The sequence below is a fragment of the Schistocerca cancellata genome, chromosome 2, assembly GCF_023864275.1.
Source record: "Schistocerca cancellata isolate TAMUIC-IGC-003103 chromosome 2, iqSchCanc2.1, whole genome shotgun sequence".
Taxonomy (NCBI): Eukaryota; Metazoa; Arthropoda; class Insecta; order Orthoptera; family Acrididae; genus Schistocerca; species Schistocerca cancellata.
This window is the reverse complement of record NC_064627.1, coordinates 1,028,705,280-1,028,732,230: the sequence shown is the minus strand read 5'-3', so window position 1 is coordinate 1,028,732,230 and position 26,951 is coordinate 1,028,705,280. Positions and strand designations below refer to the sequence as shown.

General features: G+C 44.3%; 1 protein-coding gene across 1 annotated transcript in view; it reads right to left on the bottom strand.

The window, feature by feature from the left end:
• The window catches only part of LOC126160698 (agrin-like), a 454,728-nt gene that overhangs the window by 299,040 nt on the left and 128,737 nt on the right, over positions 1 to 26,951 (bottom strand). The window contains exons 7-8 of the mRNA XM_049916923.1: positions 23,877 to 23,961; positions 11,764 to 12,140 (exon numbers count right to left, since the gene is read on the bottom strand). Of these exons, the coding sequence (XP_049772880.1) occupies positions 11,764 to 12,140; positions 23,877 to 23,961 (462 nt within the window). The remainder of the gene's footprint in view (positions 1 to 11,763; positions 12,141 to 23,876; positions 23,962 to 26,951) is intronic.

The following is a 26,951-nucleotide window of genomic DNA, read 5'->3' as shown; positions in this document are numbered from 1 at the left end:
TACAGCAACTTTCATTAGACGTGCCATACAGATACATAAAATACATGCCTAGCTGAACTGCCTAAATCCATAACAGTACCACAGATGTAACGCGCTCAGTTTCGTAGACAAATCGTTGTACAAATATCCCACATACCACAAACTACAGTTGCGTGCAATGCATGACCAATTAAGGATTTTACAAAGACACAGACACATGTTTTGCTTAAAATCAAGTTACCTGAAGTGTCCAGCTAATATAGGTTTACTAATGGTTCATATTATAACACATAGAATGTCTTACACAAAATGACAATGTCAACAGAACGTCAGACACTGTTAAGTGTCTAACCCTAACTATATTCAATTTGTATGTAGTAAGGTAACACAGCGTTACAGATATAGAGGCTATTTTTACAGACGTATAAAAAGAATAAGCAGCTATTTAACATGTGTCAGCAGCTATTTACAGACGTTGTAACATAAATAAAAACAAAAATATATTGGCTTAAAACAGGCTGCTGAGCATACCGTATGGAAAAATAGTTCAATGATGTGGTACTAATGTAAAATTAAGGCGAGACGCATTGCTATTTTTATTTGAGCAATTACAAGGTCTGCGGTATGTCTTTAAAATTTTCGACGAAACTCGTATTTCTCAGATCAGTTTTTTTTTCATTTAAAATGGCGCAGGGATTCTTTGTACAGGGTGCGGCAGCGTTCATAGCGTAATTTGACTTGCGTAGTACAATGACGTACTGCAGGAATGCGCGCCATCTCGTGCTGCATTCGTGTACTAATGAGCTGCCATTTCGAGTGTGACAGTGATATGGAGCGGTGGAGTGCACAGCATCGTGCCTTTGCTGTTGAAAGTTATTTCAAGAATAACGACTCTGTTATTGCTACCCAGCGTCTATTTCGGCAATATTTCAGCTTGGGACGTAATGGGAAAGTTGTAGATGGAGGGACCATTGTAAGGTTGGTATGTGCATTTCGAACAACAGGTTTTGTTTGCAATGTCAAACCGGGAAGAAGTGAAAGAACTGTGCGGACACCAGAAGCCGTGGAAAATGTTCGTGCTGCACTACCGAGTTGCCCAAAAAAGTCTGCTCGTCGTCATGCGCAAACTGTGCATACGTCGTATCGCTCATTCAGGAGAATATTGATCGAAGATCTCCATTTTCACCCATATAAGCTGCAGATTGTCCAGGAAATGAAGCCTCGCGATTAGGTTTCACGCTAAGCATTGCTTAATCATGCGTGATCTCCTTCGCCAAAATCCAGAAATGTTGCACACAATCCTGATGTCAGACCAAGCTCATTTAGAGTTATGTGGTTCAGCGAATAAACAGAATATGCGTTATTGGAGTGATGTAAACCCGCATGAGCTGCACATCATGCCCCTGCACAGTTCTCGTGTCACGGTGTGGTGTGGAGTTGCTTCCTTTGGGATTAGTGGCTCTTACTTCTTTGAGGATGACAGCAGTGTGGCTGTAACAGTCAGCAGTGAACGCTACCTAAAGATGCTGCAGTACTTCGTTCTTCCCCAATTAGGTACAGTCGATGTGGATGTGGAACAATTATGGTATCAACATGCCGGAGCGACCTCGCATACAGCCAGAATTTCCATGGATTTCTTGCGATAGACATTTCCCGGTAGAGTAATTTCCCGTTTTGGTGACATTTCCTGGCCGCCTCGCTCACCTGACGTTTCATGTGCAGACCTTTTCCTTTGTGCCTACCTGAAGCAAGAAGTGTTCCGAACACGTTGTTCCACCATTCCTGAGTTGAAGGAATGCATCAGAACTTCCGTCGGCAATGTCCCAGGGAATACGTTACACCGAGTTATGGAAAGCTTCTAACGCCGCCTAGATGAATGTGTTGTTCAGAGGGGCATCATTTGACAGGAGTCATATTCAAAAGTAATACATGCAACGGACAATGACTTAAACATTAGTAAATGACATACCTTTAACTGTTAATTGACATAAGATGTAATAAATAAATTACAGTTACGGCCAGATGGAGTGGTTCTGATTTCCTACTATGAACGCTGCCGCACCCTGTGTATGTTTGTAAATTTCCAGTTCCTCTAGAGTACCCATATGGCGGCCTTTATCGATTCTGTGCAGTAACTGTAAATTGTCCTCTGTATTAGAAACGGAATGGTTTTCATTTTTCAGGTGTAGAAAGAATGTGGACTGATTGTTCTCACTTTTACAAGTATGTTCTCTGTACTTCATACGTATTCTACATTTACTTTGTCCTGTCTCAACTTTAAGATAATCACTGCATTCAATTCTATATGATCCAGACTGGTCTAAGTGGCTTGTCTTAGACTAGTGCGCACTATATTATTTCTGGTAACTAATGCGATGTTAGTATTATGAAAAATGTATTTAATTTTATCGGATACCGTCGTTGTATTTGTAAGGGTGACAAACATGTTCTCTCTCTCTCTGTCTCAGTATTTACTAGCGTAATTTTCCTGCTTTTAGGTTTTCGTTAGCCTTCAGTTTCCTATTAAATGAGCTATTTACAATGTCAGAAGTGAAGCCCATACCTGTTGCCATACGTCACAATGACTCTTTTCGGCCATTTTCCTTTGAAAGCAGTAGCTTAATTAATCAGTGTTTGTGGTACGAACTTGTTTCCAGCGATAATGCCGATTATAGTTAAGACATGGATGAGTACACACCTAGTACAGCTTTTATAGGCTGACGAGGGAATTTACATTACGATATGGTAACAGGTAACTCTGTACAGATGTGAATCATTTATAGTATTATGATCTGTGGTTTTCGTAATGAGTCACATCCCTGTGTTATAAAAAAAATTAAAATCCGTCCGAACAGGCCTCGGAATGCCCAACGGTACCGACCGACCGCCTTGTCAACCTCGACTGTTAGGTGTCATTGATGTGTATATAGGAGGGGCACGTGGTCAGCACACCGCTCTCCCGGCCGTTGTCAGTTTTCACGGCCAGAGATGCTATTTCTCAATTGGCCTCACACCCTGCATGCCAACAGCGCTCGGCAGACCCGGATGGTCACCCACCCAAGTGACAGCCAACCAGTGCTGCCACTGTGGCAAGGCCATTGGCCCGCTGTGTTATGGTACACTTTTATTTTCAGCGTATAATTCATGATTTTATATGTCGCCTAACATAGTGCTGTGAATGTCTTTATGTGAGTATGTAACATTTTATTAAGTATGTGTTGTTAACATTTAAGGGGGGTAGGACGTCTAACGGGCTGACTTGGAGCAGGAGAGGCACCACAGGACATTTTATTTTTTACTGTCTATACTTTTACAAATAAATTCATAAAACTTTGTCAGCATGACCAGGGAGGATTCAGGATTCACACTCATAGCAGTGGAAGTGCAAAAAACATAACAAAATAAATTTTTTTAGATATGAAATTTCATCATTTTTTCACTTACTGTTGGCCGCATTTGTTGCTATAGGTACATTTTTCTTCACAAGTAAGAGAGATTCTTTGATGAATTTTGCACAGCATACAAACCATACTTACAGGTGTATGAAATTCTAGATATTTCTAAATCTATTAAAAACTGTGGTAAAATTGAGACAATTAACTACACAATTAGATTTTTTTCTAAACATAAAGTTTAAAACGTAACAGCTCATTCATTTTTTCATAAATTAAATAGATTCTAGAGTTTCAGACACCTGTAAGTATGGTTTGTAAGCTGTGCAAAATTCATCGAACTGTCTCTTTTACTTATGAGGAAAAGTGTACCTACAGCAACAAATGCAGCCAATAGTAAGTGAAAAAATGATGAAATTTCACATGTAAAAAATTTTTTTTTTATGTTTTTGAACTTGTGCTGCTACGAATGTGAATCCTGAATCCTTCCTGGTCAAGCTGGCAAAGTTTTATGAATTTACTTGTAAAAGTATAGACAGTGCCTCTCCTACTCCAAGTCGGCCCGTTTGACGTCTTACCCCCCTTACATCAGTTAACAAATTCGTCACAGTTTAAGCCTATAATGTTACTTACATATTATTGTAGTTGGTTTATAGGAAGCCGATGATGGTAAGATGTCTGAAACTCCCTGTATAAATAAAGAATTTTACTAGGAACTCAAGGCAATAATACGACGTTTTTCAATTATATCTTGGTAGCTTGTATGAATATTAAAAATTGAGATGACAAGCCCGTCCTAACCAAAGAAGGGAAAGCTTAAAGGTGGAACGAAAACACCTACATAAGAGAACTAAGCTTGAAGTCAGTACTTAAAAAAGAAGGGTAAGAAGATACAATGGTACATGCATTACGACGAGAAGGATTTCATAATACGCTGAAAGACTAACGACGAAACAAGGCCCCTGGAATAGACCACATTCTCTCAGAATTATTGTGATACTCGGGAGAGCCAGCCATGAAAAAACTATTTTATCTGGTACACAAGATGAATGAGGCAGTCTAAATATTCTCGGAATTAATCAGGAATATAGTAATTCCAATTCAAAAGAAGGCAGGTGCTGTCAGGTGTGAATACTACCGAACCATCAGTTTAGTATCGCAAGTCACGCTCGTAAAATAGTGACATGAATTAATTACAGAAGAATGGAAGTTGGATAGAAGTCGATCTTGCGAAGTATCAGTTTGGGTTCAGGAAGAGTGAAGGGACGCACGAGGCAATACTGACTTTTCTAGACGATAGGCTGAAGGAAGGCAGACCTACGTTTTTAACATTTGTACATGTAAAGACATTTTTTCGACAATGTTGCCTGAAATTCATTCTTTGAAATTCTGAAAGTGGCGGGGATAAAGCGCAGTGAGCGAAAAGTTATCTGCAACTTGTACACAAACCATTCTCTAGCCGTAAGAGTCGAGGCACATGAAAGGGGGAGCAACAATTGAGAATTTAGTGAGACTAAGTAGCTTCTCCTTGCCGCTACTCAACTTGTGCATTGAGCAAGCAGAGACGAAGCCCCAGGAGAAATTTGGAAAGGCCAACAAAGTTCAGCAAGAGAAATAAAAAATTTATGGTTTTCCATTCACGTTATAACTGTCAGAGACAGCAAATGACTTTGAAGAGCAGTTGAACAAAATGCATGGTGTGTTGAAAAGAGGTTGTAAGATGAAAAACACAAAATTAAAGAAGGACAACACAATATAGTGAAATTAATGAGGCGATTCTGGGGGAATTAGATTGGGAAAATGAGACACTAAAAGTAATCCTTGAGTGTTACTATTTGGGCAGTAAAAAATTGATGAGGGCCACAGTAGAGCGGATATACTCGTAAAATGCATACTGCCTGCAGCCAAAAAAGCATTCTGAAAAATAACAATTTGTTAACATCCAGAATTAATTTAAATGTTGGGAAAACTTTCCTGGATCTAATTTCTCTAAAGTGTAGCGTTATACGGTAGTGAAACTTGGGCGATAAGGAGTTTTGGCAAGATAGGAAGTTTTAGAAATGTCGCGTTGTCGCATCCCTTGATAGGGCACGTCCTGAGGCGAAGGGGGACTTACTGGGAACCCGCGGTATGGGGTGGCTATTCGCGGCGCATTGAGATATGACTAACCCATTCAACTCACACTAGACCTTCACAGCATTCTTTTGCGTAGTACTTCATATTGCAGATACGGGGTGGCTACTCATGGCGCATAAGGATATGACTAATCCATTCAACTAACACTAGACCTTCACAGCACTATTTCACGTAGCGCTTCATTTTGTAGAACAATCTAAGCAGCCAATTAACAAGATCTATAAAGAATGTCAATCATTTAATAGACAACGGAGGATTGACATACCTGCGAGAGAAATTATCGTCAATCAATTCATAGACAACGGAGGACTAACGTGCCTGCGAGAGAAATTATCGCTACTCTCCCTGTAAGCAAAATGAAGGTACGTACAAAAGTGGTGAAACCTGATAAAAAAAAAGATGAATCGCTGCGGAGTATGTACTTCTGCCGGCCGAGTCAAAAATCGTTGTTTTTTAATTTTAGGCACAACAAGATTCTACATTTTATTTAAAGGCTATCCTTCTCTCTAATTTCACTTGATTCCCAGTCCCAATAATGAAACGCTGGAGCAGCTACCTGTGTCTCATTTTATATAATTACGTGCCCTTCGGTTGATGAGTACCCCGCCAACGCTTATTTCTCAGGTTATAGTAATCGTGGGTGGTGATGGTGTTCAACATATTTGCCTTGAACGGTGCTAATCGTCTGGCCACTATACGCTTTCCCACAATGGTAAGGGATTCTGTAAACACCTGGCTTTCTCAGTCCTCGAACATCTTTATCTAAGCCAAGGACAGAGCTTCTTGGCTGGCAGACGAAACAGAATGCGTTGGTTTTTTATAAATACTGTACATCAGGCTCCCACCATCTTTCCTGTAGACTAATTTTTCCAGAAAAGGCAATTTTGTAATCCTTTCAATTTCCATTGTGAACTTGTTGTTGTATAGGCAATTACAATAATCCAAGGAACGGTTGGGATGTCTGGTCCATGAGCCCACACCAAAAACTTAGGGCTGATACACCTCCAAAAAGAGTTAAGTTTTAAAAGCGTCCTTCTCAGCGCCGTTTCTTCAAACTATCCCATAAAAAAGGAGGCGACTATGGGAGATAGTCGATCCCCACAGACACTGTCGGATGACTGCTTGATTTGGCAACAGATCCTACAAGAATATAATGAACTAACACGCCGAGAAAGTTTCCGAACTTATACCAGCTGAGTGTGTGTGTGTTTGTATTCGCGTGTGTATATGTGTGTGGTTTATGGGCGCTCAAAGGTGAGATTACGAGGCTAATGTTTGACACAGGGTCAGGGTAGTGTAAGAAGGGATGTTGTGGCTTTTTTTGTATAATCTTGGCCAATTTATAAATGCAACTTAAGATGCAAATATTAGATGAAGGGTAAGCACGTTAGTGAAGGGAACCTCATCAACTTGACCTCAGGTTTTGAAAAAAAAATGAAGGGTAAGCACATTAATGTGTGTGGTTTATGGGCGCTCAAAGGTGAGATTACGAGGCTAATGTTTGACACAGGGTCAGGGTAGTGTAAGAAGGGATGTTGTGGCTTTTTTTGTATAATCTTGGCCAATTTATAAATGCAACTTAAGATGCAAATATTAGATGAAGGGTAAGCACGTTAGTGAAGGGAACCTCATCAACTTGACCTCAGGTTTTGAAAAAAAAATGAAGGGTAAGCACATTAATGAAGGGAACCTCACCAACGTAACCTCATGTTTTGAAAAGAAAAAAAAATGTACTTTTGCAAGATCAGTCCCAGCAATGGATGCTGTGTGAAAATCTGGACTATAATTCTGATAGGACGCAATTCTGATCTTCTCAATGTACGTTATTAAACTTGACGCTCTCACCCGAACACACGCACACACACACTTACGCACACACACACACACACACACACACACACACAGAGAGAGAGAGAGAGAGAGAGAGAGAGAGAGAGAGAGAGAGAGACAGGTTGTTTGTGATCGCTACGACCCACTGTAGCTGTAGCTGTCTATACTTTCAAAATTACTTTACTAATATTATCGTACTGATATTCTGCAGCTGTTTATACGCCTCAAAATAAAACTGAATAAACCTAAGCAACTGAAGAATTATTCTGAAATTAAGTTAGTTATTTCGTATTTACAAATTAATCATGCAAATGACATTAATGAATAGCGCATCTCCTCCAAATGTACCCTGAGGTGACAAAAGTTGTGGGATATCTTCTAATATCGTGTCGGACCTCCTTTTGCCTAAGGTGGCATGAACTCAACAAGTCGTTGAGTACCATGCAGACACATTGAGCCATACTTCGTCTACAGCCGTTCATAACTGTGAAAGTGTGCCCTTGCAGTATTTTGTGCACAAAATAACCTCTCGGTTAAGTCACATAAATGTTCGATGGAATTCATGTCGTACGACATTGGTGACCAGATCATTCGCTCGAATTGTTCAGAATGTTGTTCAAACCAATCGCGAACAATTGCGGCCCTCTGACATGGTGCATTGTCATCCATAAAAATTCCGTAGTTGTTTGGAACATGAAGTGAATGAATGGCTGCAAATGGTCTCCAAGTAGCCGAACATAACCATTTCCGCCGGCCGTGGTGGCCGTGCGGTTCTAGGCGCTTCAGTCCGGAACCGCGCGACTGCTACGGTCGCAGGTTCGAATCCTGCCTCGGGCATGGATGTGTGTGATGTCCTTAGGTTAGGTAGGTTTAAGTAGTTTTAAGTTCTAGGGAACTGATGACCTCAGAACTTAAGTCCCATAGTGCTCAGAGCCATTTTTTTGAACCATAACCATTTCCAGCCAATAATCGATTCATTTGGACCACATGATCCAGTCTACTCCTTGTAAACAAAGCTACACAATTTTGGGCCCACCATCAGCTTGCACAGTGCCTTGTTGAGAACTTGGCTCCGTGGCTTCGTGGGGCCTGAGTTACACACAATGTGACAGCCGGTGCGAGCCAATGGTTAAAAGCTGTACTTTCAAAACTCGTAACTGCGTACTGTCTGAATTATGGACAAAATTTTCGTGCGGCATCTATTACTGTGGTTGATATCGTGTAAGTGTGCTTTTCTTCACCAAAAAATATGAGGGCAATATGCTGACGTCTCCTTGTCGGTATAATCACGTCAAACAGATAGCAAAACGAAGCGGTGGAATATTATTGACGGTGACTACGGGACAGCTTCTCTTACCGTAACTGCTTCCCCCTATCACCAGATAGATAATGGCTTAACTGAAAGACCTTCCCGTCTCCTTGACAGCGGCAACATCACAGGACAGAATATACAGCAGGTCTTTCAAACGGAAGGTGTTGCAGAATTAGCGACACGGAGGAAGGACATAAACAAGTAACAGAGAGGCAGAAAGTGATGTAATTTTTATAATAATGAATTTCGGAATGCGGGACAGACATTATGGAGTTGCACAGTACAAGTCCACAATGCCAGATTGTCTGTAGTAATCGAAGAATACAAAAGGTCACAATAATTTCATTCGTCTCATAGGGAGTTACAACAGGTGAAAAGACTGACAAACAGGTCTCAGAGAAGGAGGGGAGACATGGTTTCAGCCATAAGGGTGAACGAGATTCAAGTGGAAAGGGGTAGGTACACCGGCAACCCTTTCCAAAACAACATTGGGCCCGAACAGCGTCGGCAGTCGCGGTACCCGTGTGCGTCCTCGAGCGACGCGACCAGATCCTTATCGTGATTGGTTCAAATGGCTCTGAGCACTATGGGACTTAACATCTGTGGCCATCAGTCCCCTAGAACTTAGAACTACTTAAACCTAACTAACCTAAGGACATCACACACATCCATGCCCGAGGCAGGATTCGAACCTGCGACCGTACCTGCCGCGCGGTTCCGGACTGAGCGCCTAGAACCGCGAGACCACCGCGGCCGGCCTTATCGTGATTACTCCGGACACGTCTGACTCAAAGTGATGGATGAAATGGTAATTAAATCAAGACCCTAAGCTGCCAACAGTCGTTGATATACATCAACGGAAACACTTGAAACTGTGTGCCCCGACAGGGACTCGAACCCGGTATCTCCTACTTGCATGGCAAGACGCTCTATCGCTCTGAGCCCCGAGGGCACAGAGGATAGTGCGACTGCAGGGATTTATCCCTTGCACGCTACCCATGAAACCCACATTCCCAACTTAATGTCCACACACTACATTCGTAGTGCCCCTGCCCATTACACTCATTACTCGCGGCAGACAATCTTACCGAGTTCGGGCAATGCGAGTGCATCCGCACAGAAGAAGGTCAATGGTCGGTTAGCCTTAACGATATGAAGATGGTATCTGTTCTTTCGGACCGTCAGATTCAAAGTGAAGGAGGTCAGAACATGCTGCTAGCTTAGATCGCAGCAGACGTATCCCGTAATTTTGACGAATAATCTAAAACAAAACTGTATGGCTCTAAGCACTATGGGACTTAACATCTGAGGTCAGTAGTCCTCTAACTAACCTAAGGACATCACACACATCGATGGCTGAGGCAGGATTCGAATCTGCGACCGTAGCAGGAGCGCGGTTCCAGACTGAAGCGCCTAGAACCGCTCGGCCACAGCGACCGCTTTATATGACAAATCAGACAAGTATCTATGTTTCATGAACAGCTATCTTTTAGTATATGTCGAACCATCGATACTCTTTCTTTGTTCAGAGCGAGGTCACGCAGTGCATACTGGACTCGCATTCAAGAGGGCGAAGATTCAAATCCACGTCCGTCGATCCTGATTTAGGTTTCCTGTGATTTGCCTAAATTGCTTTAGGCAAATGCTGGGATGGTTGCTTTGAAAGGCCACAGCCGATTTCCTTCCCCATCCTTCCCCAATCCGAGCTTGTGCTACATCTCTAGTGACCTAGTTGTCTGTTGTGGTCTTCAGTCCTGAGACTGGTTTGATGTAGCTCTCTATGCTACTCTATCCTGTGCATGCTGCTTCATCTAAATGTTGAAATGTGTGTGAAATCTTATGGGACTTAACTGCTAAGGTCATCAGTCCCTAAGCTTACTCACTATGTAACCTACGTTATCCTAAGGACAAACACACACACCCATCCCCGAAGGAGGACTCGAACCCCCGCCGGGACCAGCCGCACAGTCCATGAGTGCAGCGCCTTAGATCGCTCGGCTAATCCCGCGCGGTCTACTTCATCTCCCAGCCTACGTCCTTCTGAATCTGCTTTGTGTATTCATCTCTTTGTCTCCCTCTAAGATTTTTACCCTCCATGCTGCCCTCCAGTACTAAATTGGTGATCCCCTTATGCCTCAGAATTTGTCCTACCAAGCGATCCCTTCTTCTAGTCGAGTTGTGCCACAAATTTCTCTTCTCCCCAATCCTATTCAATACCTCCTCATTAGTTATGTGATCTACCCATCTAATCTTCAGAATCCTTCTGTAGCACCATATTTCGAAAGCTTCTCTTTTTGTCTAAACTATTTATAGTCCACTTTCCACTTCCATACATGGCTACACTCCATAGAAATACTTTCAGAAAAGACTTCCTGACACTTAAATCTATATTCGATGTTAACAAATTTCTGTTCTTCAGAAACGCTTTCCTTGCCATTGCCAGTCTACATTTTATATCCTCTCTACTTCGACTATGGTCAGTTATTTTGCTCCCAAAATAGCAAAACTCCTTTACTACTTTAAGTGTCTCATTTCCTAATCTAATTCCCTCAGCATTACCCGACTTAATATGACAACATTCCATTATTCTCGTTTTGCTTTTGTTGATGTTCATCTTATACCATCCTTACAAGACACTGTCCATTCCGTTCAACTGCTCTTCCAAGTCCTTTGCTGTCTTTGACAGAATTACAATGTCATCGGCGAACCTTAAAGTTTTTATTTCTTCTCCATGGATTTTAATTCCTACTCCAAATTTTTCTTTGTTTCCTATACTGCTTGCTCAATATACAGATTGAATAACATCGGGGAGAGGCTACAACCCTGTCTCACTCCCTTCCCAACCACTGCTTCCCTTTCATGCCCCTCGACTCTTATAACTGCCATCTGGTTTCTGTGCAAATTGTAAATAGCCTTTCGCTCCCTGTATTTTACCCCTGCCACGTTCAGAATTTGAAAGACAGTCTATGGGACGTTAAACGCTAATGTATTCTTCCTCGTTCTCCGTATAGCCTGGGTGAAACGTTCGCTAAGGTGATTTTGTGTGTGTGTGTGTGTGTGTGTGTGTGTGTGTGTGTGAAACACAGAGAAAAAATATGGCGTGTGCTGCCTCACCGACGCAGAGCTCCCTGGGCCGCAGGCGCAGCTCGTCGCCGGCGAGGCAGCCGGCGTGCCGCAGGTGGCAGAGGCTGGGGTGCAGCGCGCCGTCCGAGGCGCACAGCCAGCCGTCGCGCGGGCCCGCGGGCGCCGGCGGGCAGCTGAAGCGGCAGGCGCAGCGCGGCCGCTGCTCCTCGTCCAGCTCGCAGGTGGCGCCCAGGTCGCAGCGCACCCCGCGGCAGCCGTCCCCGGCCGCGGGCGAGGCGCCGCCGCCGCCGCCGGCGGCCGGCGAGGTCGTCGTGGGCTCGCTGCCTGCGGGCGCGCCAAGCACAGCCTCTACACGCGCCGCCTCTGTCTTCATCTTGGTACGAGGAGGTGATAAAAATGCGGAAACACTACAAAACACAACACATCAGCGTGACTAATATAGTGTAGGACCACCGTTGGCATTTGAAGCATTTTCCAGTCGCCTCGGAATCCATACAGATTTTAAAGATGGATTTACGTATACAGGGTGGTCCATTGATCGTGACCGGGCCAAATATCTCACGAAATAAGGGTCAAACGAAAAAACGACAAAGAACGAAACTTGTCTAGCTTGAAGGGGGAAACCAGATGGCGCTATCTTTGGCCCTCTAGATGGCGCTGCCGTAGGTCAAACTGATATCAACGTTTTTTAAAAGAGGAACCCCCATTTTTTATTACATATTCGTGTAGTACGAAAAGAAATATGAACGTTTTAGTTGGACCACTTTTTTGCTTTGTGACAGATGGCGCAGTGATAATCACAAACATATGGCTCACAATTTTAGACGAACAGTTGGTAACAGGTAGGTCTTCCAAATTAAAATACAGAAGTAGGTACGTTTGAACATTTTATTTCGGTTGTTCCAATGTGATACATGTACCTTTGTGAACTTATCATTTCTGAGAACGCATGCTGTTACAGCGTGAGTAGCCGGCCCAAGTGGCCGTGCGGTTAAAGGCGCTGCAGTCTGGAACCGCAAGACCGCTACGGTCGCAGGTTCGAATCCTGCCTCGGGCATGGATGTTTGTGATGTCCTTAGGTTAGTTAGGTTTAACTAGTTCTAAGTTCTAGGGGACTAATGACCTCAGCAGTTGAGTCCCATAGTGCTCAGAGCCATTTGAACCATTTTTGAACAGCGTGAGTACCTGTAAATACCACATTAATGCAGTAAACGCTCAAAATGATGTCCGTTAACCTCAATGGACTTGGCAATACGTGTAACGACATTCCTCTCAAAAGCGAGTAGTTCGCCTTCCGTAATGTTCGCACATGCATTGACAATGCGCTAACGCATTTTGTCAGGCGTTGTCGGTGGATCACGATAGCAAATATCCTTCAACTTTCCCCACAGAAAGAAATGCGGGGACGTCAGATCCGGTGAACGTGCGGGCCATGGTATGGTGCTTCGACGACCAATCCACCTCTCATGAAATATGCTATTCAATACCGCTTCAACCGCACGCGAGCTATGTGCCGCAGATCCATCAAGTTGGAAGTACATCTCTATTCTGTCATGCAGTCAAACATCTTGTAGTAACATCGGTAGAACATTACGTAGGAAATCAGCATACATTGCACCATTTAGATTGCCGTCTATAAAATGGGGGCCAATTATCCTTCCTCCCATAATACCGCACCATACATTGACCCGCCAAGGTTGTTGATGTTCCACTTGTCACAGCGATCGTGGGTTTTCCGTTGTCCAATAATGCATATTATGTCGGTCTAGGTTACCGCTGTTGGTGAATGACGCTTCGTCGCAAAACAGAACGCGTGCGAAAAATCTGTCATCGTCCAGTAATTTCTCTTGTTCCCAGTGGCAGAACTGTACACTACGTTCAAAGTCGTCGCCATGAAAATCCTGGTGCATAGAAATATGGTACGGGTGCAATCGATGTTGATGTAGCATTCTCAGCACCGACGTTTTTGAGATTCCCGATTCTCGCGCAATTTGTCTGCTACTGATGGGCGGATTAGTCGCGACAGCAGCTAAAACACCTACTTGGGCATCATCATTTGTTGCAGCTCGTGGTTGACGTTTCACTTGTGGCTGAACAGTTCCTGTTTCCTTAAATAACGTAACTATCCGGCGAACGGTCCGGACACTTGGATGATGTCGAACAGGCTACCAAACAGCATACATAGCACACGCCCGTTGGTCGTCTTGATCACAATAGCTATACATCAACACGATATCGACCTTTTCCGCAATTGGTAAACGGTCCATTTTAACACGGGTAATGTATCACTAAGCAAATACCGTCCGCAGTGGCAGGATGTTACGTGATACCACGTACTTATACGTTTGTGACTATTACAGCACCATCTACCACAAAGCGAAAAAAGTGGTCCAACTAAAACATTTATATTTCTTTACGTACCTACTACACGAATATGTAATAAAAATGGGGGTGCATATTTAAAAAAAACCGCAGTTGATACCCGTTTGACCGATGGCAGCGCCATGTAGCGGGCCAACCATACCGTCATCTGGTTTCCCCCTTCAAGCTAGACCAGTTTCTTCCTTTGTTGTTTTTTCGTTGATGCTTATTTCGTTATATATTTGGCCCGGTCACTATCAATGGACCATCCTGTATAGGATGAGTTTTTCCACCATGTACAAACTCTGGGGTTGATCGATGAGAGGACACGGAACAAAAAAGCTCTAATGAACTTATGTCCGGAAATGCGTGCTAGAGACCATCTACTCTATCATAGTTTGTTACAGAGACTGTAACTTTTTTGTTCCGTATCCTCTCATCGATCAATCCCTAGAGTTTGTACGCGGTGGAAAAAGTCCCCCTTTATATCTATACATGTATGTCCCACATCTCGTCCAAAACCATTAGACCGAGTTCAACCAAATTTCGTACACGTGTCTCTTACTGTCTGAAAATCATTGCTGTGAGGTTAAGAACCACCCTCCTATCAAAGGCGTGGGATGAAAAGGCAATGTAGCCCATGAAGCCCGAATATCCCTATTTTAGTCATCCATTGTTTAAGAATTAGAGCACTTAGAGACTTACAAGAAACTTAACACATGATTTCAGTTTTCTCGTTCATGATTTCCTCCTGCCTGAAACGGCCCTGTCTCAGACAAACGGCGAAACCCGGTAGAAAACATTAATACTGTGGCTGTGTCGACGGGGATAGTTCTCCTGATACAACCTTGCTGCCCGCAGCCCGTTGCCATTTGCCTCTCGATTTGAATACGGAACAACGCTGTATCACATCTCTTACAAGACGAGTCAGCAAGAGAAGTGAATCGGACACAACATTAACAATTACTATAGGAGGAGAGAGCGTTAGGGCAGGACAGTTTTCTCGTTGAGAATCTCCAGAAAATGATGAAACGAAAGGAAGTTTATCAGTTATTACATTTTCGAAGTTCACTCAGTATAACTGCCGCATCAAGCACGACGTTTTAATTTATTACTCCATCACTACTAGTTGTATTCATGTCATGTTTTTAAGACAGTACTCACGTAGACCACTGAATGTACCAGAAAAAGTACAGCATTGTGCGACATTTAGCTCAGGAGATATAACGTCATAAACGCTGACCTGGGTGAAAAACTGCTGCTTCATGCAAGACGTTTAAATTTATTACTGTATTGCTACTAATTCTATTCACAATACATTTCGCTGACAGTACCCACTTATGTTGTTGAATGTACCTACAAAAAATATAATTGTAAGGCATAGTTTAGGAGATATGACATAAAATACTGAGGTGCGCCAAAAACTGCGACATCATGTACGACGTTTTAATTTATGACTTCATTGCTACTAAGTTTTTCGCACACTTTTCTTAGACAATATTCAAATGTATCACTGAGTGTACCTAGAAAAATATATCATCGTACAACACATACTTCAGGAGATATGATGTCATAAACACTGAGATGTGTGAAAAACTGCCGCATCCTGTAGGACGTTTTTATTTATTATTTCCTTAGTGGTAACTGTATTCACAACAAATTTCGCAGACAATAGCCACACATAACATTGGATCTATTTGTGAAGTCGAAATATATTTAACGTCTGCGTATGTGGGCATAGTCAAGAGTAAGAGGTCATCCTAAACTCCTGGAATAATTTGTCAAATTTCGTAGAGATATTGTTTACAATATGGAAACAAATATTGTAGATTAAAAACTATCAGCCTCTTATTTGGGTTAGCGTGATAATGTGGGGAGAGAAAAGGGGAGGAGGTTGAAGGACAGAGGGCGAAGGGTAAGGAGGAGGTAGGCAAAGATAAGTGGAACAGGAGATGGACAGAAGTAGGGGATGGGGTAATGAACAGAGAGAGGGGAGAGGTAGGAATGTACAAAGAAAGTAAACAGGAGGGGATGGACAGTGACAGGAGGAGGAAGAGAGAGGCAGAGAGAGGAGGTGAAGGAGATGAACAGACAAGAAGGGAGGAGGAAATGGATAGAGAAAGAGAAGAGAAAGAGTTGGACAGAGAGAGAGGAGAGAAGAGGAGAAAATGGACACGAAAGGTTACGAGGTGAACTGGGAGAGAGGGAGAAGGAGATGGGCAAAGAGAAGTGGAGGAGATGGCATTAGAGCCGGAGAAGGTATGGACAGAGGGGGATGGAGCAAATGGAAAGGGAGGAGCAGATTGACAAAGAAATGGAAGAGGAGGATACAGAGAGGGGCAGGAGGAAATAGAGTGAAGGATGGAGAAGGAGGACAGATAGAGGGCGTGGAGAAGATGGACACTGAGGAGGTGAAGGAAGAGATCGACAGAGAGAGGAAAAAAGGAGGAAATGACTTTTAGAAGGTTGGAGTAAATACCTGCCTGGGCAACCCCGGGTACTCGGCTAGTGATTAAATACGAGTTCTATATGGTTGCCAAGGAAATATTATAAGCTCACCAGGAAAAAAAAATTAGTACCCATACACAGATGAATCGTTCATCCTTTACAGTTAGGGCAGCGATCGAATCACAGACTCAACTGCACACGCCTGCCTCTACGTGAGTATTAAGCAGTAGCGATCAGTGAAACACTTACGTTTCGAGTAAACGTTGCTCGTAAACAAAGTTAAAAGTAAGGACGTGAGAGAGTGATAAAAAAGGGCAATCGCTTTTGGCTGTGTCTATGACCATGCAGTGTAGATTTATTGGTATTTCGTGTCGGATTGTTCAACGTGCTTACAAGAAATTGTGTAACACACATGGCCACGAAACACGACATCAGAATTGTGGTCGGAATAAGATCCTGATGGAGAAGGACCAGAGACGCGTTTCACGGCTTGCGGATCAAAATCGCTTCCAAAACCGAGAGCAATTGTTGCAGGCAGTGAATGAAAGCCCATCGGAACCTGTTAAAGAGAGAACTGTGCGTCTGAATATAATGAACATTAAGAGTCGGTCACCTAAGAAGACGCCGTTGCTCTCACAGCCACATAACAACCACAACAGCAAATTTCATCTGGTTGGAAGAATCTGTGACTGGTTTTATGAACACTAGCCTATTACATCTTGATTGGCCTGCAAAATCACCTGACTTGAACGAAACACAAAATCTAAGGGACATGTTGGAACAGAGGCTAAAACGCCGACATTAGCATCCCCGCAATTCGGTGGAGCTGCGCGATCAGATTTGCTGACACCACCAATAGCAGGTCGTCAGCGTAGGCGACAACTCCGCTTGTCAGATTATTGTAGGAGCTGTTCTATCATTATGTCCCAGAAGATGGGGCGGCAGATCGACTCCTGTGGGCAACCTTTTGTAATACACTTGATTACTTTTTGGTTGTACATGTGCCAAACGCCTGTTCTGTTTCTGCAGTAGTCGACAAAGCTATTGTACAGAGAGTCCGGCACCTGCAGGTGTCTTAGCCTCTTGAACAAGGCCGGGCACCATATGTTGTTGAACGCACCTGAGGTGTCAATCATGATGGATAACGAGTATTTGGCAGGTGTGTTGTGTACTATTTATAGCGCTCTGTTGATTGCGTCGTCTATGGATTTCCCCTCCCCAAAGCCGAATTGATGTGGTGTTAGCCCCCTAGTGGTCTGTGTGCGTGTAGTCTTTTGCAGAGCAGTTTTTCTTGTATTTTGGCGTTTATTAGACAAATTCGTCTGTATGATTTTGGGTCAGAGGAATCTTTGTCTGGGGCTTTTTTAATGATAAACTCCTTCGAGGCTTTCCACATTGCAGGCACGCGGCCCAGCCTTAATGCGTCGTTTAGTGAGTTCGTGAGATACGGGGTTATCTGTGGCCCAATTTGTTTTAGTACCCCAGAGTGGATACCGTCTGGTCCGGATGCATTTAGTTCTGAGATCATTATCGCCAGTTCTTCCAGCGCATAAGGGCAGGTGGCTGTTGGTGTGTTGTATTCGGTGTCTAGATCTCGTCTCATTGCTGCTTGTTCTCGTCTGTCTGTGTTCGCTGTGTCATCAGGCAGGGGTTTGCCGAGCAGAAACTCTGCTGTGCGCTTCCAGCCCTTAGTTATCGCACCGTCATCCTGCCGCAGCGTCCCCAAAACTAGTGGGCTCTTGATTTTTTTCGGTTACTACTCTGTACGGTTCCCCCCAATATGTTTAATTGTGTTTGTGCTGCAACGTGTCTGTTCCAGTGGTCCTTCCTCGTCTTTTGTAGTTCTAGTTTGTAGCTGTCCTTAGGAAGCCAGTATGCGTTTAGTCGTCCTGTCTTTCTCTTTCTGAGATCGCTCTCTGATAGAGTTTGCGTTTACATCTGGTGTCTTGTTTGAGTTGTGTCGATCTGTAGTCCAGGTGATAGTTTGGCGTTTCGTGTTTCTTGACGTTGTTATGTAGGTGTTGTGTGTGGGTACGATGATGTCTGTAATCGTGTGTGTTCTGTAATCGATACTTCCATCGACGTCGTGTAATGCGTGTTTTTGTATTGTCTGTCTGACTTGTCCCAGTCTGTGTTACTAAATAGTAGTCATTTTGATTGTATTTCTGTATTGACGTGACGTATGTTATGGAGGGTGAGTGTTATGACGTTGTGGCGCTATGGTCACTCATGGTAATGTGGTCGTGCACTATCCAGTCGCGTGTGAAGGTGATTGCCGCGTTGTTCGCAAGACTGATGTCCATGTTAGATGTAGAGCCGACATGTTCAATGAATGTGGGGTTGTGTCCTTTATTTATTACGTGAAGTCCAGTTTCTTGGATGATGTCGCTGAATACCCTGCCTCTGTCATGTGTTCTAGAAGAGTGCCACAGGGTAGATCTCGCGTTGATGTCAGCGCAGATTATTAATTTTTTGCCTCCTGCTTAGTGTGAAAGTTCTCTGATGTGATTGGAGTATGGCACAATGCAGTGGCTGTATTGTGCATGCATCGACGCGATGATACTTGTGTTACCCTTGTGCGAAACTTCCACGGTGACCAAGTGCTCTATGCATAGTTCATTTACCTCAACGGGGTGTATTTCTTGGTTGAGGATTATGACGGAGGCCTTACAGTCCGCCTGACGCGCAACCGTTGCCGCGTAGGGCGGGAGGTTAGGATCTTTCCCTTGTCTTCTGTAGGGTTCCTGTATGCACAGTACATCACCATTCAGTTCACGTAGGACTCGTGGGAGCTCCGAGCTAACTAGTAAGCTTCTCATGGCATTGATCTCAACTACCTTCAAATTAAAATTAAGGCAATTACAGCCCTCGGTCGCAAAAAATTAAGTCTTTTGACCTGGTTTCGGCAGTACTGTGAGTGCCTTCATCACAAGTAAAACAGTCAAACTGGCCTATAACGTAAGTACAAAATTATGGGCAAAATTTGTTGTAAAAGTGTAAGTAATGACTAACAGTACGAGTACAAGAAAGAAACAGTACTTACATGTCACGTATAAAATAAATATCAAGCGGTGAAGCTTTAGTCATAATTTCTCTTTTAAGAATACATGGAAGGCAAGCCACTATGGGCTGCTCACACATGTCAAGCCACAGGTAGCAACAGACTGAGACGCACGCATTAGCAACTGTGGCCAGGTGAACATTACACCAAGAGTGCCATCTAGTAGCCGCAAATACAAGTAGGCTACTTAACATTCAAAATATAGACAGATGAGTGTTAAGGTGAATATTATTTAGTCCATGAAGTAAAAGGCAATGTTTTATTTGACAGCAGCAGACAAGGTAACATTTTGTCTACATAAGAGCTTAGAAATACAGTTTAAAGGATGAAAACGCCGTTATAGAATTACAAAGAGGGCTGAATGACACGACCTGTAAAAAAAAAAAAAAACATGAAATGCAGCTAATATCAACCACTTAATAAACAAAAAATTATTAGTCGACTTAGACAGAAAAAACATTTCGCTAACTGCACGAGGGAACACGAAATCAAATACCAAGTAACGGCCTTATACCATTGAAGAAGTTCTTACTACGTAATTGTAGCTGCACATTAAGAATGACCCTACCATTTCGAGAAAGATGTTTAAAAATTTCTAATTCTTCGAGAATATCTTATCTACGCCCTTTCTTCTCGGTGTGCAAAATGCTGAATTCGTGAACAGCTTTAGGCGCGTGACCTGTAATCACAAGGTGGTCAGAAAAAGACGAATTTGGGTCCTAGTGCTATTTTTTCTTAAAAGATTTTCTTTATATTTGGTTGTAAAGGCACTTGTCCTATGCTCTTCTTACTACAAAGAACATAAAGGACGCGCACAAAGTGACGAAAGGAAGAAAATATATCGCTTACTACATTTTGATGTTCATGCAGTAAAACTGCCGCATTAGGTTCAAAAATGGTTCAAATGGCTCTGAGCGCTATGGGAATCAACTTCTGAGGTCATCAGTCCCCTAGAACTTAGAACTACTTAAACCTAACTAACCTAAGGACATCACACACACCCATGCCCGAGGCAGGATTCGAACCTGCGACCGTAGCGGTCTCGCGGTTCCAGACTGTAGCGCCTAGAACCGCTCGGCCACTCCTGCTGCCGCATTAGGCATGACGTTTTAATTTATTACTTCTTTATTACAAACGCTGCTTTCAAGACACATCGCAGACGGTATAGGCATCATACACATTGAGCTGCGTGGTAACGAAAATGCAGGGCGAAATTCGTTAGAGATAGAGATGAAATATGTGTGAAATGTATTAAATTTTCATGAATATGTCACATATGCGTTAATGTGTGAAGGTGCCCAAAATCCCTGGATCTATTTCAGTCAAACTAGATATATATATTAATTACGATCGGGTAAGAAATTCTGTGCAGTAAGAACCACCAACGTCATATTTGGATAGGGGTGATATCTTTAAGAGAAGGGGGAGAAGGAGTTGAAGAGGCAGAGAGGGCAAGGAGATGGACGCAGATTGGGTGAGGAGGAGATACGCAGAGAGAGGAGGAGGAGGAGGAGGAGGAGGAGATGGCTAGAGAGAGGGAGATGAGGAGATGGAGAGAGAAGGAGAAGAGGAGGAGATGGACAAAGACAGGGAGGGAGGAGGAGACGGAAAGAGAGAAGGTGAGGAGATAACAGGCAGGGAGAGAGGGATGAGGATTGGAGAGAGAAAGGAAAGAGAAGGAGATGGATAAAGAGAGGAGGGGAGGAGTATATGGACAAAGAGGAGGGAGGAAGGGGAGGAGTATATGGCCCAGAGAGAGGGTGAAGAGGGGACAGAAAGAGGGGGTAGAGGAGAGGGGCGGAGAGATGGGGGAGGAAGAGATGGACAGAGAGAGGAGGTGGATGGAGAGGAGATGGTCAGAAAGAGGGGAGAAGAAGATGGAGAGAGATTGAGAAGTGGAGGAGGTTGCCAGTGAGAGGAGGAAGCGGAGATGAACAGAAACACGGTAATGATGTACAGAGACGGGGAGAAGAAGAAGATGGACAGAGAGAGAGAGAGAGAGAGAGAGAGAAAGAGAGAGAGAGAGAGGTAAGAACGAGATGAACAGAGAGATGGACATGATGAGGTAGATTAGGGAGGGGAGATCAGGAGGAGATGGAGTAATAGAAGACTGGAATACATACATTCCTGGGCTGTGCCAGATACTCAGCTAATTATATGTTAATATGTAAGATCGTTGCCACACAAACTTGACCATGTCAGGTGTTATAAAACGACAATGTATATGGTGACATCCTGTAGGAGGGCTGGTGTACGAGGGCTACTCGGAAAGTAAGGGACGGTAGGTCGCGTAATGGAAACCACAATGAATATCAAAACTGTTTTATTTGCAACAGTTAGCTACAACTTCCAGCTACTTATGTCCATAGTCGCCGATCTGACTTAGACGTTTGTCGTAGCGTTGTACCAACTTTGCAATACCGTCGTTATAGAAGGCAGCCGCCAGTGCTTTTTCCGCTGGTCTACAGCTCGTTGTCTGTGCCAAAATGTTTTCTTCGTAGCCAGCAGTTCATGTGAGCAGAGTTGAAACTGAGAGGGAGACAATTACGGGCTGTATTGTGGGTAATCAAACATTTCCACTTAAAAACGATGCAGAAGGATCTTCATTGCCCCTGCAGAATGCGGCTGAGTTTTGTCTTGAAGAAGAAAATGCACGACAGTTATGTAATGTGGGCTGCACAGCTCCAGGCGAAATTTCTCACCAGGCCCTCGTACTTGGCGGGAGAAACTATTGTTTTAGGTATCTTTATGTGCACCCTGTGTGTTCAGAACTAAAAAGAACGACGCAACGCTATCTACATCTACATCTACATCCATACTCCGCAAGCCACCTGACGGTGTGTGGCGGAGGGTACCTTCAGTACCTCTATCGGTTCTCCCTTCTATTCCAGTCTCGTATTGTTCGTGGAAAGAAGGATTGTCGGTATGCCTCTGTGTGGGCTCTAATCTCTCTGATTTTATCCTCATGGTCTCTTCGCGAGATATACGTAGGAGGGAGCAATATACTGCTTGACTCTTCGGTGAAGGTATGTTCTCGAAACTTTGACAAAAGCCCGTAACGAGCTACTGAGCGTCTCTCCTGCAGAGTCTTCCACTGGAGTTTATCTATCATCTCCGTAACGCTTTCGCGATTACTAAATGATCCTGTAACGAAGCGCGCTGCTCTCCATTGGATCTTCTCTATGTCTTGTATCAACCCTATCTGGTACGGATCCCACACTGCTGAGCAGTATTCAAGCAGTGGGCGAACAAGCGTACTGTAACCTACTTCCTTTGTTTTCGGATTGTATTTCCTTAGGATTCTTCCAATGAATCTCAGTCTGGCATCTGCTTTACCGACAATCAACATTATATGATCATTCCATTTTAAATCACTCCTAATGCGTACTCCCAGATAATTTATGGTATTAACTGCTTCCAGTTGCTGACCTGCTATTTTGTAGCTAAATGATAAAGGATCTATCTTTCTGTGTATTCGCAGCACATTACACTTGTCTACATTGAGATTCAGTTGCCATTCCCTGCACCATGCGTCAATTCGCTGCAGATCCTCCTGCATTTCAGTACAATTTTCCATTGTTACAACCTCTCGATACACCACAGCATCATCTGCAAAAAGCCTCAGTGAACTTCCGATGTCATCCACCAGGTCATTTATGTATATTGTGAATAGCAACGGTCCTATGACACTCCCCTGCGGCACACCTGAAATTACTCTTACTTCGGAAGACTTCTCTCCATTGAGAATGACATGCTGCGTCCTGTTATCTAGGAACTCCTCAATCCAATCACACAATTGGTCTGATAGTCCATATGCTCTTACTTTGTTCAATAAACGACTGTGGGGAACTGTATCGAACGCCTTGCGGAAGTCAAGAAACACGGCATCTACCTGTGAACCCGTGTCTATGGCCCTCTGAGTCTCGTGGACGAATAGCGCGAGCTGGGTTTCACATGACCGTCTTTTTCGAAACCCATGCTGATTCCTACAGAGTAGATTTCTAGTCTCCAGAAAAGTCATTATACTCGAACACTCGACGGGCGTACTAGAGACACTGCCGAACACACCTGTGCAAAACTTCATCGGATTTTCACTGTGGTTTGCATTTCGCGAGCGATCGTTCCTTACTTTACGAATAACCCTCTTATATTGAGTGTAGTGGAGTGGAGTGTCTGACCTGGGGGCGGCGGCGCCAGCGGCAGGCCCAGGCAGGGCCCGGCGTGCAGCACGGCGAGGGGCGGGCTGTCGGCGGGCAGGCGGCAGGAGGCTCGCCGCAGCTCGCACTCGCTGCGGTACGTCCTCCGGTCCGAGCCGCACACCGGGGAGCTGCCCTCGGAGCACTCGTGCGGGCACAGGCCTGTCACACGAAACACGCACGTCTCTTCGCCTTGCAATGCTACTTGAATTACGTAACCATTACGGCACCTCACTTCAACCTCTCGATACCAGCAATATTCTACTGTGTTTCTGTAAAATAGTTAACATACACTCCTGGAAATTGAAATAAGAACACCGTGAATTCATTGTCCCAGGAAGGGGAAACTTTATTGACACATTCCTGGGGTCAGATACATCACATGATCACACTGACAGAACCACAGGCACATAGACACAGGCAACAGAGCATGCACAATGTCGGCACTAGTACAGTGTATATCCACCTTTCGCAGCAATGCAGGCTGCTATTCTCCCATGGAGCGATCGTAGAGATGCTGGATGTAGTCCTGTGGAACGGCTTGCCATGCCATTTCCACCTGGCGCCTCAGTTGGACCAGCGTTCGTGCTGGACGTGCAGACCGCGTGAGACGACGCTTCATCCAGTCCCAAACATGCTCAATGGGGGACAGATCCGGAGATCTTGCTGGCCAGGGTAGTTGACTTACACCTTCTAGAGCACGTTGGGTGGCACGGGATACATGCGGACGTGCATTGTCCTGTTGGAACAGCAAGTTCCCTTGCCGGTCTAGGAATGGTACAACGATGGGTTCGATGACGGTTTGGATGTACCGTGCACTATTCAGTGTCCCCTCGACGATCACCAGTGGTGTACGGCCAGTGTAGGAGATCGCTCCCCACACCATGATGCCGGGTGTTGGCCCTGTGCGCCTCGGTCGTATGCAGTCCTGATTGTGGCGCTCACCTGCACGGCGCCAAACACGCATACGACCATCATTGGCACCAAGGCAGAAGCGACTCTCATCGCTGAAGACGACACGTCTCCATTCGTCCCTCCATTCACGCCTGTCGCGACACCACTGGAGGCGGGCTGCACGATGTTGGGGCATGAGCGGAAGACGGCCTAACGGTGTGCGGGACCGTAGCCCAGCTTCATGGAGACGGTTGCGAATGGTCCTCGCCGATACCCCAGGAGCAACGGTGTCCCTAATTTGCTGGGAAGTGGCGGTGCGGTCCCCTACGGCACTGCGTAGGATCCTACGGTCTTGGCGTGCATCCGTGCGTCGCTGCGGTCCGGTCCCAGGTCGACGGGCACGTGCACCTTTCGCCGACCATTGGCGACAACATCGATGTACTGTGGAGACCGCACGCCCCACGTGTTGAGCAATTCGGCGGTACGTCCACCCGGCCTCCCGCATGCCCACTATACGCCCTCGCTCAAAGTCCGTCAACTGCACATACGGTTCACGTCCACGCTGTCGCGGCATGCTACCAGTGTTAAAGACTGCGATGGAGCTCCGTATGCCACGGCAAACTGGCTGACACGGCGGCGGTGCACAAATGCTGCGCAGCTAGCACCATTCGACGGCCAACACCGCGGTTCCTGGTGTGTCCGCTGTGCCGTGCGTGTGATCATTGCTTGTACAGCCCTCTCGCAGTGTCCGGAGCAAGTATGGTGGGTCTGACACACCGGTATCAATGTGTTCTTTTTTCCATTTCCAGGAGTGTATTTCTGTGACAACATTCAGATTTCATTTCATTAATGTAGAGGTACTTCGATACATCGATATGTATATATTGCAAAGATATTATTCTTATGTGTATTCTTTCTTTTGTCACTATGATCTTTGACGTACTTGTAACTCTGATTTTTGGGCGCGTAAGCGGTTATTAGAGAGTCAAGCTTTGGTCGTCATGTTAAAAAGACGCAAATTGTAGTCAGTTTATGAAATGTGAACTTTAACAGTGAGGAAGATATTTTCAAGTATGTTTTATATTGTGAAGTGATGTTTTGGAACGAGTTACGCGATACTGCAACAACAGTAATAAAAAAGAAGTGTAGCTTAAATTCGGAATGCTAATTACTTTTTTACATCACCATTGTCCTAACTTGCAAAAGTTTAATCTTCAAGAATGGTTTATGAAACACATCTATAAAATTCCCACGCCCGGGTTCCCGGGTTCGATTCCCGGCGGGGTCAGGGATTTTCTCTGTCTCGTGATGACTGGGTGTTGTGTGATGTCCTTAGGTTCGTTAGGTTTAAGTAGTTCCAAGTTCTAGGGGACTGATGACCATAGATGGTAAGTCCCATAGTGCTCAGAGCCATTAGAACCATTAGAACATCTGTAAAACTTTTGAATATCGCAGAATAACACCTAGGCCTCTTTGCATCCGAGCTTGGAATCATCACTACCTAGATTTTCGACGATTGAGCCATGAGTTCACAACGAGACCGGCGTGGGAAACACGAAAAGATGAGTACCTAGTTTATCCATTATTTCAAGAAATGACTTTATTAACTGTGCTCTAATGACACCTGCCACATAATATAACTTTGTTGTTGCCCGAAAATGAAATACTTAGCAGAGTGAGCAACACTACAATCATAATTAATTTTTGACCTTTGTTGTGGTAGGGTTGTTAGAATCTCCACATGCATGCTCCACACCATACAGCCACGCTATTCTAGTTATTACCCGGCAATCATCACGTTAAGAACTCTGCCAAATTCGTGGCCTTACAGAAAGAGGTATGGCTGCACAAGGACGGTTTGCTGGTAATCTATCATGTAACATCTCTTTTCAAACGAGTGCGACTTCAAGACACTGGTGCTCTTGTTGTTGTTGTTGTTGTTGTGGTCTTCAGTCCGAAGTCTGATTTGATGAAGATCTCCAATGCTTCTCTATGCTGTGCAAGCATCTTTGTCTCCGAATAACTGTCTCAAGCTACATCCTTCTGAATCTGCTTAGTATTATGGTCTCTTGGTCTGCGTCTACGATGTTTACCCCCCACACTTCCCTCTAATACTTAACTGGTGATCCCTTGATGTCTCAGAATGTATGATATCAACCTATCCCTTCTTATAGTCAGATTCCGCCACAAATTTCTTGTCTCCCCGATTTTATTCTGTACCTTCACATTAGCTACTTGATCTACTCATCTAAACTGCA